The sequence below is a fragment of the Tenrec ecaudatus genome, chromosome 11, assembly GCF_050624435.1.
Source record: "Tenrec ecaudatus isolate mTenEca1 chromosome 11, mTenEca1.hap1, whole genome shotgun sequence".
In the NCBI taxonomy this organism is placed as follows: Eukaryota; Metazoa; Chordata; class Mammalia; order Afrosoricida; family Tenrecidae; genus Tenrec; species Tenrec ecaudatus.
Window position 1 is genome coordinate 66,892,757 of NC_134540.1, and position 14,793 is coordinate 66,907,549.

Below are 14,793 nucleotides of genomic sequence, written 5' to 3' on the forward strand. Positions count from 1 at the left end.
GGAAGAACTGCAGTCAACGCTGACCAGAGGAGTAAAGTGAACCCTATTTATAATCTGCTCTAAACTAGCTCCTCTTGCAACAGACGGAAAGGTATGGTTTTAAAACGATTAAGTGGCTTCCCCTTAGCCCCAGTCTGGTGGCATCGGTTAAGCGTTCTCAGGCAGGGAGAAGGCAGGGAGTCAGGAAGAAAGGGAGCCCACCTCAGGCCTACCGTGGCCACCTTCCCTTCCACCACCTGACGACTCCTCGCGGACATACTCCTGCGTGTGGCTCACCGGGTGCTTCATGGAGTTAACAATGGGGTGGGGAGTTGATGAGTCAGTCGTAATGCAGGCTTCTTCAAAGAGAGATTGGGTTTCCCTTTGGTGTATCGTTTACACAGGGCCCTGATGGCACAATGCTCTCGCACTCAGTGGCTCACTGTGAGGCTGGTGGTTTGCACCCCTGCTGTGGATCCATAGGAGCAGTACCTGGCGATTGGCTCCCTCAAATATTAAAATCCAAACCCAAACTCGCTACCCCGAATCAATTCTGACTCACAGCCATGCTAGGGGGCAGGGCAGAGTCTCCCCTAAATATTACCGCCTCGGAAACCCTCGGGGGCCATTCTGCTCTGTCGTGTGGTCTTGCTCTGAGTTGACAGTCAACTCAGTGGCACCCAAGAGCATCGGTAATAACATGCCTTCTGCTCAGTCCTTCCTCTACTGCGAAATGCGCCACCATTCCCGTGCCGTCCACCTGTGTTCAGCTGTCCCTGCAATGACCCGTGTCAGCTGAACTGAACCCACCTGTCGAATTCCAACGTGGGTGTTGGGGGTGGGGTGGGGAGGGGAAGGTCCTCCGTATTTGGGTCTGTGCCAACCATAACTGAACACTGTAATGAGTATCAAAAGTGGAGGGCGGCGGGGGGTGGGGGTGTTTCTACCAGAACATTCATACTCAAGTTATGAGCACCGCTGATGGCTCATTTTAGTAGGATTTGTTTGGTAAAAGTTCCACGAACATGTTGCTATTTTGAGAATGTGTCCATTGGTATCAATATCCCTCCAAAGTAGGAAACCGGGTCTCCGAATGCTGCCAATCATTGTAAGACTCTTTATCATCCTGATGATAACATGCCTGGTAAAGAAAGCTACTCATTCCATGTGCGGAAGGGGACGATTGGGATAGGCAGAAAGACAGTCTGAGAGTACTGAGAAAATTCGTGAAGGAGCAGGATACAACCCATATTCCCTCAATCCAGATGCTCTCCTCCAGGGGAAGGAGTGAAGTCGAATATGCCTGGTCTTGCCTGTTGACCCCTAGGCTTGGCTCCACATGCACCTTGCAGTCTGTGTCCAAATGTTATTTAGTGCCCGACCTTATTCATGTAGAATTCTTATTCTCTGCTGTGCTCCCTGGTGCCTAGAAAAGTATGTGGTACTTAGTAGTTACGCAGCCTTGATGGCACCATGATTAAGCACTCAGCTGCTAAGAGGAAGGTCAGCAAATCCACCCACCAGCCCTCCATATCACCAGACAAAAGACCCAGAAATTTGTTCCCATAAAGATTACAGCCTAGGAGACCCGATGGGGCATATCTACTTCATAATATAGGGTCAGAGTGAGTCCTAATTAACTGGACAACACATAGCAATAACATAGTACTTATTAAATAATTCTTTGTTGAATGAATGAATGAATGGTCCAGAGGAAACTCCAGAGACAGGAGTTCATTCCTGTGGCATGGTACAGACAGCTGTACATTTCCAGAGGGGTGTGCCTTCTCTTCCATCATCCTGGGCAGCCCCTGAAGGACTGAGCTCTTAAAGACCTTGGGGGATTGATGGCAGGAGAGTTGGCCCTGCAGTGCCAGGGAGAGGGTGGGCTTGGTAAGGTGGTTGACAGGAACTCACAGGTGACTTTGGACATTCTGGGGAGAAAAAGCGGCCCCCAGTATGGAAGAGGCAGAAGACGTTTGGTAAAACTTATTTTCTAACAGAGTGGTGCTCGACTAGGGTGAATTCTACCCTTTATGTGTACGTTCGCCATCTCTAAAGACACTTTTGGATGTCACACTGTGCTACCGGCACAGTGGAGAGGAGCCCAGGACGCTGTTAAACACTCCCCAGTGCACAGGAAAGTCCCCACAGCGAAGAACCATCCAGTGCAGGAGGCCGGGAGCGCCAAGGTTGACAACCCTGCACATACCACCGGGAGCTAGGATGACTGGATCATTCATCATTCATACTCAGATGTTTTGAGAGTAAAACGTGCATATTAATAAAAGACTCCGGAGCACTGGGTACAACCTGGACTGACTTGGGCGGATTAGGACATATGCCTACCTTCTCAATCATCCTCGGGTGAGGGAGAGTCTTGTCTGGACCTGCAGGACAAGGAGGGATGGAGGAAGAGCTGTTCACCAAGGGTTGTGGTTGTTGACATGTGAGATATGTGGGAGAAAGTGGGAGAAACTCACCAGGCTGGGTGGAGGCTGCAGAATTGGAGCTTTGGCCTTCCTGATGTAACGCAAACCCAACCCGCTGCCCCTGAGTCAGTTGTGGTGATAGAATCACAGTGACCCTATCAGACCAAACAGAATGAGCCTGTGGTTATCAAACCACTGCCCATAACTCTTTACAGAAGTAGGAAGCCTCGTCTTCATCCTGAAAATTGACTGGCGATTTCAAACCGCTGACCTTGCAGTGACAGCCCACTGAGTAACCGCTGCGCCACCAGGGCTCCTGTTATCAAGGAGAGGCTAATTCAGGGAAACTGGGTCTTTGTAGAGTTGCCTCAGTGTCAATGCAAAGTGAGGTGTTACCCATTAAGTAGAGCTAACCAAAGAGAAATTGATGTCTGTTTTGCTGGATATGGCTCTTTTGGTGACTTGGATGTAAAGATGTGTGGTTTGTGACCATGAGTTAATGGTAAAGATTTTCATTCCACCTTTTTCCCACCCTCCTAAGTTAGAGATAGCTAATAGCCTTCATGTCCCTTGCAAATCAGATGGATTGTAAGTCCCTGGAAGGCCAGCTATAGGTGTAGGAGCCTTCTCTCTGTAGGAACAATCACGGCAGTGGTGACCGATTAGCAATGTCTGCCACAGGCCCTAGAGAGGATAGTGATGGGCCAGTGGACGGCACCTTGCCATCCTTCTGTCGAGATGCGGTTTCTTCGGCACTCCTCAGAGCAAGGGGCCCAGATGGACGTGAGCTCGGTGTCACCAGCCTCGAGTGCATGTATTTAGGACACTGTGCCCACTGCTGGGCCAGTCAAGGCTTTGCACCGGCTCGGACATGCTGATGAAGCCAAACTGGAGCAAGCCTGATTGTTTCGAATCGAATCAACAGTAGTCGGAATGGGACAAATGACAGGTAGAAGCAGCAGAATGGAAGATTTGGAAGAGGGGTAGTGAGTTCTCGCAGGACCGTGACATGAGAGATTAGGTTCTTAACCTGGCCGTTGGAGAGGACCACGCATTCACTGCAGTATGGCCAGCCTCCATCTTTGGGTTGGGTGCTGAAGCTTGTCAAGAGATGGGAGCGCTATGCATCAAGCACATTTCCCTTGTCTTCTAAAAGGGAGATCACGTTCCCAGTAGGTGTCATCCCATACATTTCCCCATTTGTTACAAAGTCAAGTCCTTTCTACTTTCTCTTCATGGCTGTGGCTGGGCAAGGAAGAGTCATTCAACGCCCTGGTGCTAGGGGCTTTGAGGGGAACGAAGACCTAGAAGACAGAGCCCCCCAGCCTCCTTCGACCTAGCGTTCATCTGGATGAATGAGATGCACATGAACAGTCCTTGACTCCAATACAAGAGCATCCTGGAGCTGCTGTGCTCTGGGAGACCAGAGGAAGGAGGAAAGAGGAACTCAGGCTCAGAGGAGGAGGGAAGACTGGTTTGGAGCAAGGCCTTGATGAGCGTGTGAATGAGGCAGGTGTGCTGAGCCTCAGAGAAGCAAGACTGGAAGTCTAGGAGATTGATGCCTTCTCAACTAATGTCTCTTTGCTGTATTTTTCTAGGCCGTGAGATGGTGGGGTCCACGCTGCCCGGATACCCACCCCATATCCCCACCAGCGGACAGGGCAGCTATGCCTCTTCTGCCATCGCGGGCATGGTGGCAGGTAAGATGGGGGACTGGGCAGGACAGGGGAGCAGTGTAAAGAACAAGGGGCTGGAAGCAGGTGGAGCAGAAGGAGACAAAGTGAGGGGGGAGGGTTCCTCACACTTGGATAAGGCACAGAAGGTAGACCAGAGGGTGCTTCTCGTGAAAACCTGGGGAAATAGCTCCGTGCAGTTCTGGTCTTCACCCTCCTCCAGCACAGGCCCCCTTCTTCCCAGAGACCTTTGCCATCACCTAGGAAAAGGGAGGGCTGAGAGGGTGACATGAACTCAGCTCTCTTTCCTCAAGTCCGTGAGCGCTGCTGGAGAATGCTCTAAGCTCAACACAACCACTTTGAACCCAATATAAACACCGCTCCCCCTTTACGCAGTCTCAGATCTCCTCATGATTTACCCTTGAGTGATCCCAGCCTGCTCTTTGTGCCAATCATGAATGGTGATGGTTAAAATAGATCTTCCATCCCATCCCACCCTCACCCAACCCTAGGTGGTGAGAATCCAGGTTCCAATTGCTACCATAGAGTGTGAAATGAACTGGGAGTATTTTTTCCATCTTGCTTTGTCCTGAAGTCTTGCCTGGTGGCTATTTGGGTTTCTTTGTCTATAACTCTGATCAGCATCCAAAGGGACTCAAGCTATCAAGGTCTGACCATGGGAGAACAGAGAGAATTTCTTTGGACAAGTCTTGCTCTTTTGAGAACCATACAGGGAGGACACAGGGTAGAATTGGCTCATTTCTACTGCCCAGAGAGTCCTAGGACCTGGTGTTTTCAGAACTTGGGTCTGAACTTGATCTGAACATGATCCCCATGCCTGCCCAGGGCTAACTTCCCTGGTTCTGAGCTCAGATGTAGTAGATCCTCCCAGAGCTGATTCCCTCCTTCTCTGGCAGGGGTTAATCTTTGCCACCCACCCACCCCAGGTGCCCTGTGCTGAGGCAGGTGGGTTGGACTCTTCAGGACAGAGGGAGGGGAGGGGGGAAGAAGGCTGTGCACTCCCTGGGAACCTGCTGAGCTGGCACTTGTTGCTGCCTGGTTACCGTGGAGATGTGCTTAATGCAGTGTTGAAAATACAGAATACTGACTCCTCTCTCCCTCCTGGCCCCAGACTCCCTCCCTCCCTTCCTTCCTCTTCTGGAGCGTGAAATGAGATTGGTCAAGATAAAAAAGGAAAAGATTCGGTTATTTTTTTAAGAGTGTGGATAATGGGGCCTCTCAATCAAAATCCCAGGCTTCAGTTGCTCCCCCCATCCCCCTCCCATCCCCCCCGCCCCTCCCCTGCTTCTAGCTCTCTGAGGAGGACGAAGAAGGAAAAGCACCGGGCTTTTCTCTTAATTATGAACCATTCCCAGGGGCAGACCGAGGGCACGGGGTTCCTGGGGCACCGAGTCTGACCTGGGAGGTAGCTTGAAGGCCTGGGCCTCTTATCAAAGGCCCTCAGGTGGTTTCCAGAAAGATCTCACCCTGAGTTAGGTGCTACAGTTAGGGGCTGAGTTAGGTACTATTTTGCAAAAGGGAGGGGCCCTCCCTTATGATGTGGAAGGGCTCACAATAAATAACATTGCAAATCAGCCTTCAGAAAATGCTGTATTTTGAACATCCACCATCTAGTGCCTCAGAACTCCACTCCCCAAATGAATCCTTAAGGAATTCTTTTGTGGAATCACTATCTATCTAGTATGACTGCTTGTGACCTCCCAGTTGACAGAATGGCAATCCCCTCCATTCCTACCTGTGAACATCCATTGAATGCCACTGTGTGCCCCACCACCGTGTCTACCAGTGCCCTGTGTGGTGTCCACGAGGCTCACGGGGACCCCGTGTGTGCACGTGCATCTGTGCTCCACAGGGCTGTGAAGAGCTGGTTTTCTTTTAGAAGTAGATCAAAGTCCCTCTGGGAGGCTCAACCCTCCAACCTTTTGGTTAGCAGCCAAGCACATTAACTGCACCAACCAGGGGCTCTGCTTTGCGCTAGATACACAATCAATTCTTCAAGAAAAGTATGCCAATGGCGTGTTTTAATCAAGTGTAGAAGGAAGGAAGCATTCACTTATTAAACACATCTTTGTGTTCAGCTACTCAGTCCATTCACCAATATAACTTTGTTTTTTATTTAATCTCCACTCTAAATCCAAGCGGTTGGGTTGGTATGCTTCCAGTTGTGTTGATCTGGAAATGGGTTTCAACAAGGACATCGTATTCAAAGTCATCATCATGCTAAGGGCCTGAGTTGTTCAAGCAGAAGTCTTTTCGCTTCATAATCTCAGATGCTTTCCACTACACACACTGCCTCCAACTGTATCGGAAATGAAGATATAAGCAATGAGAGAGAGGCACAGGAACAGAGCCAAGAGAGAGTTTTCTGTTGTGTACTCACCTTATGGTTTGCCTTTTCCTTGTTTTGTTCCTACCTCATTAACAGAGTTAATGACTCTCAGCCAAGTTCTAAAGCTGAATCACCATCCATCTATCCATCTTTCCACCTACTTCCCCATTCCCCTTTCATACATTGGTGTGTCTTTCTATCTATCTGTTCATCCATCCACCCATTCCCTCTATCTTACATCTTTCTGTTTATCCATCCACTCATCCTTCCATTTGTGCCTCTTTCCTTTTATTCATCTGTTTTTTGCATAACCCATCCTTCCATCCTGGCTTCGTTCCACCCACCTGCCCATCTAATTCTTCATTTAACAAGCTGCTTGGGGATCTCCTGTGTGAGATGCTGGAGATACAACAGCCAACAGGACATGTTCCTTTAGTCACGGAGCATTCATCTGATAGTGGGAGGGAAGGGACAGTGAATAAGTAAAGAAATGAAAAAGCAAGATAATTTCAGAAGATAATGATAGCCACCATGAAGATAATAAGATGGGGTGATGTCGTGAAAAGCCATAGGGAGAAGAGATGCCTGCTTCAGATTGGGTGATCTCTGAGAAGGTGTTCAAAGCGGTTAGCCAAGTGATTAACTGGGGCAGCTCATCCCTGGCCAGAAAGAACAGCAAGTGCAAAGGCCCTAAGGCAGGAACCAGTTGAGCATGCTGCCGCAGAGGGAAGGGGAATCTGGTTTTTAGAGAATAGTCAGTGGGGGTAGAAATCTCTACAGGAAGAGGAGATGCTGATAGTGGTGGGGTCCAGTTTTGAAGATTACTCAGTTGGTTGGGGGTGCTGGAGTTGGGTTGTAGAGAGTCAAGAAAGGAAACCTAGATACCCATTGGGCAATGCAGTAATTCATGCAAGAATGGCAATCACATAGCCTGCCAGCGTGGTAAAAGCAAAGAAGGGTGATAGAAACACTGAGGGCGCATTTCGGTGGATGAGCCAGTAAGATAGTCTGGTGGATCAATTATAGGGAAAAGAAAAACAGAGGAAATGCAAGTGACTCCTGGTTGGAGGGCTAGGAAACAGCCTGTATGAGAATGGGACATCAGAAGAGGTAGAAGTTGGGTGAAGGGGAGGCAGGAATCAGAAGTTCTGTCTTACTGTTTTAGAACTGAGATTTTTACGACAAAAACGATTACATAAGGAAACAGGCCCATGGGTAAGTCTGAACTCAAGAAGAATCAGGACTAGAGGTACAAGTGTCAGCCCCTGTGAGAGATATTATTTAATGCCAAGGGATTAGACAAGATCACCAGAAAAAGAATGGGAGTAGAAAAGAACAGAAAGCCCATGAACCAAGCCTTGGGATTCTCCAACGCTCTGAGGTCTGACAGGGAATCAATCGGCAAAGAAGCCTGAGGAGGAAAAACGAGTGAGTTTGGAAGGCAACCAGGAGATTGGATGCAATGAGAACAAGGGCATCAGAGGGAGTAGTGAGCTGACTCTGAGGCTGCCGAGAAGTCAAGTGAGTGACAGGGAAGTGGCTGTTGGCACAGGAGTTGCGGGCATGTTGCGGGGATCTCTGTTGACCTGCACGGGGGACGTGGAGAAGGTGAAGAAAGAGATCATGGAACAGATCATTGAGCTGCTAGCTGGGAGTGGGGAGGAGGAGAGGAGAGGAATTTTCAAAGATGGTAGATGCCAGAGCATGGTTACAGCCTGAAGGGAATAATGGATGATAGAACTTTATTTTAGAACCTGCTCAATGGGAAATTCATAAAAAGCAAATTTATTGAGTACTTACATGGATTTAGGAGCCCTGGTGGCATAGTGGTTACACCTTGTGATGCGAATCACAAGATCTGCAGTTCAAAACCACCAGCTACTCCACGGGAGAAAGACGAGGCTTTCTACTGTGAAGAGTTCCAGTCTCAGAAACTCACAGACGCAGTTGTACCCTGCCCTGTAGGGTCCCTGTGAGTGGGCGTCGACTTGATGGCAGTGAGTTTTTGGTATTGATAAAGATTTCATGACTCACTCAATCCTTGCTGCTACCCAGGAAGATGAGGTCCATCATTTGCTCCATTTTCCAGATGAAGAAATCAAGGCTCAGAGAGGTTCCATGCCTTGCCAAAGGTTACCCACCTCGGATGCAGGGAATGGATGGGGGCCTCGTGACTGTAGGCGGTCCAGCTCCAGGACAAGGGGGTTTAAGCCCAACCCGCTCACAGTAGTCGATGAGCTCCTGGAAGACTGGAGACATGCACTGGATCACAGGGTTGACAAGAACTTTGCTGGGTAAACATAATGATATTTTAAGCGCATCAAGGGATTATCTGGAATTCAGACTCGAGAGCCCAAGGTCGAGGTCTTCCCTGCCCCCTGCCAACAGTGTGATTCAAGGCGGACGACTTCATCTTGCTGCACGCACACTCTCCTCTTGGAGCCCTTGGCAGGCGCGCGTCATGGGACGGTTGTGAAAATGAAGGGCAGGATGTGTGTGGAAGTGCGCTGCAGACTCTAGGTCACACCAGTGGTAGTTGTGGTGTTGTGGATCGCTTGGTTGTTATTTAAAGGAATCCTGTAGTAATCCCTTTGGTAAAGCCAATTGTCTCAGAGGGCGATCTAATTTCCGGGGTAGACCTAGGATGGGATCACAAAGTCCTCAAAGCCCAGGGTCCAGTCTTCCCAAGAGCTCTTGTGGACCCAGGGTCCCTGCTTCCTCTCCTGTCCTTAATCCCTCGCCACCCCACACACACATGCACACACACACGTACTCTTCAACAAACTCATGCTTAGCATTAAGCTAAGATAGTTCATACAGCCACACCTACCAGGTGACACCAAGGCCACTCCAGCTGACTTGACGTGTGTCAGACAGTGCTCCATGAGGATTTCAGTGGCTGGTCTTCCTTCGGAGGGGCCTCTGGGTGGGAGAGACCTCCAGCCAACTGCATTAACCAACCATGCACACCACTCGGGGCGGGGGGTGGGGCTGAGCTATGTGTGTGTGTATATTTGTATAAAACAGATTTCTCGGTGACCTCTCGCCCCGCCCCAGTGAGGCAGGCAACAAGAAGCAGCAGTCAGAAAACGGGCTACAGTGTCGCAGCCTGACTTCCAAACGCCACCCAACTGTCCAGTTGGATAAGCTTCCGCAGATCCCCGATCCTCAGGTTCTTCATCAGGAAAATGGAAGTAGTCATCTCCTTGCCTCTCGGGGTATCTGTGAGGATGGCAGTGGTACCCAGGGAAATGACCACTCAAAACGATGCAGGCGGAAGGACTCCCGAAAGATGGATGGCAGGACCTACAGAACCCTACTACCGCCAGCCATTTGGTCCCCAGTCTCACCTGCTGCTGGCCCTGCAGACTCGCTTCCGCGCCCCGCACCCCTTCCACTGTGATACCCACCACCTCACAGCTCTCTCCCTGTGTCCTGTCCCCCACAGGAAGTGAGTACTCTGGCAACACCTACGGCCACGCCCCCTACTCCTCCTATGGCGAGGCCTGGCGCTTCCCCAACCCCAGCTTGCTGAGTAAGTCACCCCTGGGGCCAGGAAGGGCTTCTGCTGTGTGTGTGGTGGGGTGGGGGTTCCAGAGTGAGTCAGAGGTCGTTTGAACGTTCAGAGGCCCTAAGTTACCCAGCTTTTTTGCCCATGCAAATAAGGCACACATGGGCATAGGAAACTATCAGATGAACCACGCAGTGGGGACTATGTGCATCAAGATATGAGAAGGGCTTGGGGAAACGGTGATGTTCTTAGTATCCAAGATGGTAGACCAGGGAGGCCTGTATCCCTGCTTGTTTGTGGGGAAGATGGAAGAGACTTCCCTGAAGCCTTCTCCCTCCTACTACCCACAGCCATGTCTAGTAAGTGTTTTGTAGGATTCTGGGCTCAGGCCTTGAGCGGAGGTGAGAGGGTGGAGACCAGACAAGTTGGAGAGAAGGCCTCCCGCCCCCAGGGGCTTACAGTCTAAAACCAGCAGATACTGACTAAGAGGAATCTATAGGCATGCTTGCTGCCTTTTTTACTGGGAGGCCCCAGAGGCTGGGGCTGTTGCCCTGCCGTGCCTGTGGATCCTCTAACGATTCAGCATCCAAATCCTTATACCTAAATCCATTGCTCCACCATGTCCTCTGACACTTGCTTTGAAAGGAGAGGAGAATATTCCGGAGTGAGGTCCAGAAAGTTAGCGGAAAGCTCTCTCTTCATCCTTCCCTGACTCTGGGACACCATGCTGGGGAGAGATTTTTTTTTAAGAGAGGCTGCAAGGTTCACACTCACATGACAGCCTTGTGGGTCTCGGAGTTAATCTGAAGCCGGAGACTCAGTGGTCAAGTCCAGGCCACTCCCAGGCCAGTCAGGACCAGGGCAGGGCAGGGCAGAGCTGGGAACCCAATCCCCTTTCCTCATAGCGCCTCCCAAGCCAATGCACTTCCTAAGAGTCCCCTCTCCTGATTATACACCTGTGGAGTGTTCCAGAAATGGCCGAACTGGCCACCAGGATGACCTGGGCCCTGCTATCCAGATGAGTTCAACTCTAAGCCTCCCTTCTATTCAGCAGAACCAGATAGGATGAGGGCAGTGGTGTGGGTGAAAGTGTCAGGGCACCTTATGTGGCCATCCTGGATGCCCATCATGCCCAGGACAAGCCTCAGTCAAATCCTGGTCCCCTGTAACCAGCTAGGATCGTTACCAATGGGTCTCAGGATGGCCATTCGCCGAGCTCGCCTTGCTTGCGCAGGGCTGCGGGGAATCCAGATGATCCCTTCCAAAGTGCGTGGGTCCTCGGGGCTCCAGATGCAACAAAGAGCGTTGAATGGAGGGTGTTGAAGGTCAAAGCGGTCGCCAAGGGAGGGAGGCAGAGAGGCAACTGCGCTCATTCTGGCCAGAGACTCAAAGGTGAGGCCAGAGGAGGAGGAAACAGGGCCGGAGAGGAGTTAATCTTTGATGATCAGATAGGCCAGTGGGATCAATGATTAACTGGTGCTGTCTTAAAGGTCAGCAGATGCGGGGAAGGGAAAGCTGTGGTGTAATTTCCCCTTCTGCCCAGCAGTGTTATCATTGTTATTTGTTTTAACATGTCCAGGTTCCCCATATTATTACAGTTCCACATCAAGGCCGAACGCAGCACCGCCCACCACCGCTACGGCCTTTGACCATCTGTAGTTGCCATGGGGACAGTGGGAGGACCAAGCAACAGGAGGACTCGGCCTGGGACAGGCCCCAGAAAGTCGCACAAAGGAATCTTTATTTATTACATGAAAAATAACCACAAGTCCAGCATGGCGGCTCACTCCCAGCGTGGTTGATGTGGTTGATTTAATGAACCATGAAGGACACAGTGACCTTGGAGAAAGCCAAACTGCCCTACAAGACTCCTTAATGAGGGGCTGGAGGCCCAAGGGAATCGAACCATCGCATTCAGCAAGAGACAGACTCGAAGGAGAACTCTGGCCCCAGAGGCTTTCCACCAAAGGAGAGAAGAGGGCACGGTTGGACGATCTTGAGGGGATGGCAAGACGGAGGAACCTATGGGTGAATGAGGTGCCTCCTGGCTCGGTTGCCAACACAACTCTAACAATTGTGGGCTGTAAGCACTTCCATGCAACCCACAAGCCATAGGCCCATGCAAATGTGGTTGCCCCCAGTGTCCCTGACAGTCACCTCCCTCAGTCTCCCACCTGTCCACCTTCTCTACTCCCCTTGCTTGGCTCTTCCCGTGCCCCCTCTGGGTATGGGCTGAGGGCTGGGGCTGGCCAATCAAAAACTCTTATCTTGCTACCAAATGACTTTCCTTTGCCTGCTGCGGTGAATGTACAAACACCATCCCAAGTTCTTCTCCGATGGATCCTCTGCTTGGGAGCTGCCATCACAGCTTGAGACCGCCGAAAACAGCTTGCGACCGATGATCCAAAGGGTCTTTGGCCCCTCGGACGGTGTGAAGTAGATCTCGGCTGAGGGCAGAGCTGGGAACCCAATTCCCTTTCCTAAGCGCTCCTTCCAAGCCAGTGTGCTTCCTACAGTCCAGCCCCGCTGCATCTGAAGAGAGCCTGGAAGTAGCCCCTGGAAACCGACAACAGAGGCTCACACTTCCAGGTGCCGCCCAGCGCCTGGCCCACACCTGACTGTAAATACTGTAAATGAAGCTCTGTTTGCGACAAGCTTCCCTCTGCCATCCCCCCAGACTTTGACCTCCAAGTGAATTGTCTCCCTGCCATGTCAGGCTTCTCTTGTTGATGTGTTTTTCTTTTTTAAAGACCACTCGCCATGGCCACATGACTCAATAAACCATTACTCTTCAGGCCTGACTTTGGGGTTGGCCAGGGAAGGTACTGGGCTTTGGTAGTGGGCTTTCTCCGGGGCGGGGTTGGGGGCAGGCGGGGGGGAAGGTCCAAGTCCTCGGTGAGCTCACGATGGGGCTGCGGGTTGTGAAAGCAAGCCAGTGGCTCTTGCGGTTGACTTGACCCCTGATGACCCCTATGCGCATCAGAGAAGGGCTGTCATCCAGAGGGTTGTCAGTGGCTGGTTTTTCAGAAACAGGTCCCTAGATCTTTCTTCCAAAGCGACTCTGAGTGGACTCAACCCCCAGCCATGTGATTAGCAATTAGGTCCATTAACCATCGTGCTACCCAGGCACAGCAGGGGCCTCGAAAGGACCACATGATGCCCAAGAGCCCTGTCTTGGCACTCCCTCTCTGCCCTTCACAGGTCATTCCTCTACACAAAGCACTTACCCCAGGGTCTTGGTTTCCTCGGGTCTCAGTGAGCATGGAGATGAAATGAGGGAAGGGCACAGAGCTGCTGGCCAGTCCATCATAGACTCCTCACCAATAGTGACTCTTGTGATCAATAGGAAGTCAGAGTCAGCTGGGAGGATTGGCCATGAACCTGAGAATCGTTATCAACTGGCGCCCAAATAAATAGTCCTGGGAGACATTTCTTATATACCAGGCACAGGGTGGAGGGCTTTACAGATGTTAACTTAAGTGTTCGCCCTACTTTACAGAAGAGAACATTGAGGCTCAGGGACTAGGAAATGATTTCCCCAGAGAAGTCATAGAGTCAACCAAGTTCCCTATGTCCAGACCTTTCATGCCACACCACTGGGTTCCCATCCATGGTACCGGATCGTTCTGGCCCCAAGAGAAGTTCCCTGTGGCTCTCCCTAAGAATCGAGTTCCTAAATTCAGCATGAGTGAGCTGTGGAGAGGCACAGCGTGGCGGAGCTAGAAGGGAGAGATGAGGGACCACCCTTTTTGAGGAACAGACGAAATGCAAAGGTGACCTCAGCGTCTCTGCCCCCACAGGATGCTTGGCGCACTCAAGGCTGCCCAGGGTGTGCCTGGTGCCTCTCCATGAGAGGCGAGGCTGAAGAGGGGGACGAGGGGCTGCCGTCTGTTGACGAGGAGAAGCCAGGCAGACAACAGCCAAGGGCAGAGTCAGATGAAGGGGACACCTCATCCATCCAGGACTCCCAGACCGGGTAGAGGCAGTGAGACGGGGCTTTAGCTGTGAGAGCTGGGATGCTCACCAAGAATGGTGTGAGAGAGTCGGGTCATGGTGAACCTCCCCCCGAAGCAAATCTGTTCCTCCTTTCTTCTGAGTACAACCTGAGATAAGGTGCCTTTTCCAGTCACAGTACTTCCCGCTAGCTATTGGCATGACAGCAGGAGTCTGGATCCCATTATATCTGAGGCTTGTCCTGCTCCTCAACCCCTGGGTTCCCAACCATCAGACAAGCACCCACTTGATTCTTGATTCTGGAACCATGATGAATCCACCACCACCACCACACTAATTGTTTTGAGGTGCATGGAGCTTGCAAAGACACAATTGACATGCATAGTCACAACCCTCACTCCACACCCACACGGACTCTTGAATGGCAACCTGGTTCTGAACTCATCTTTCCTTTGCCTGCGGGGAGCTGAGGATGCAAGGCTGCCCTGCTCAGATGGGGGGTGGAGTGTGTGTATGTGTGTGTATGTGTGTGTGTGTGTGTGTGCACGCGCATGTGGTTTGTGGTACACCACAAGGCCAGCAGGTACCTGTGTACCTGGACATTTTTCCCATGGTCAAACCCCGAGTCTTTCTTTGGAGCTTGGACAATACAGTCATGAAGGTGGTGGGGGAGGAGAGGATGTGAGGTGCCCCAGCATGGGGGATGGTGTGGGAGGAGTTGAGTAGCATGTCAGGAGGTGGAAGTACCACAGGGGAGGGGTGTGTGCGTGTGTGGCAGGGTGGGGGTGGGGTGGAGGGGTGGGGGAAGGATGAGGGACATGCAGGAGTGCTGCAGAGGTTGTGCTGGAGGGGCGGGGGTGGGGGGTAGTGGGAAATACCCTGGGGTAGCTGAGT

The 14,793-nt window shown here is 51.3% G+C and overlaps 1 protein-coding gene across 1 annotated transcript in view; it reads left to right on the forward strand.

Annotated features, from left to right (window-relative positions):
- The window catches only part of PAX8 (paired box 8), an 81,340-nt gene extending 68,601 nt beyond the window's left edge, over window positions 1-12,739 (forward strand). The window contains exons 12-14 of the mRNA XM_075562660.1: window positions 4,010-4,111; window positions 9,883-9,969; window positions 11,525-12,739. Coding sequence (XP_075418775.1) covers window positions 4,010-4,111; window positions 9,883-9,969; window positions 11,525-11,604 — 269 coding nt within the window. The 3' untranslated portion in view covers window positions 11,605-12,739. The remainder of the gene's footprint in view (window positions 1-4,009; window positions 4,112-9,882; window positions 9,970-11,524) is intronic.
- Window positions 12,740-14,793: the final 2,054 nt, after the last annotated feature.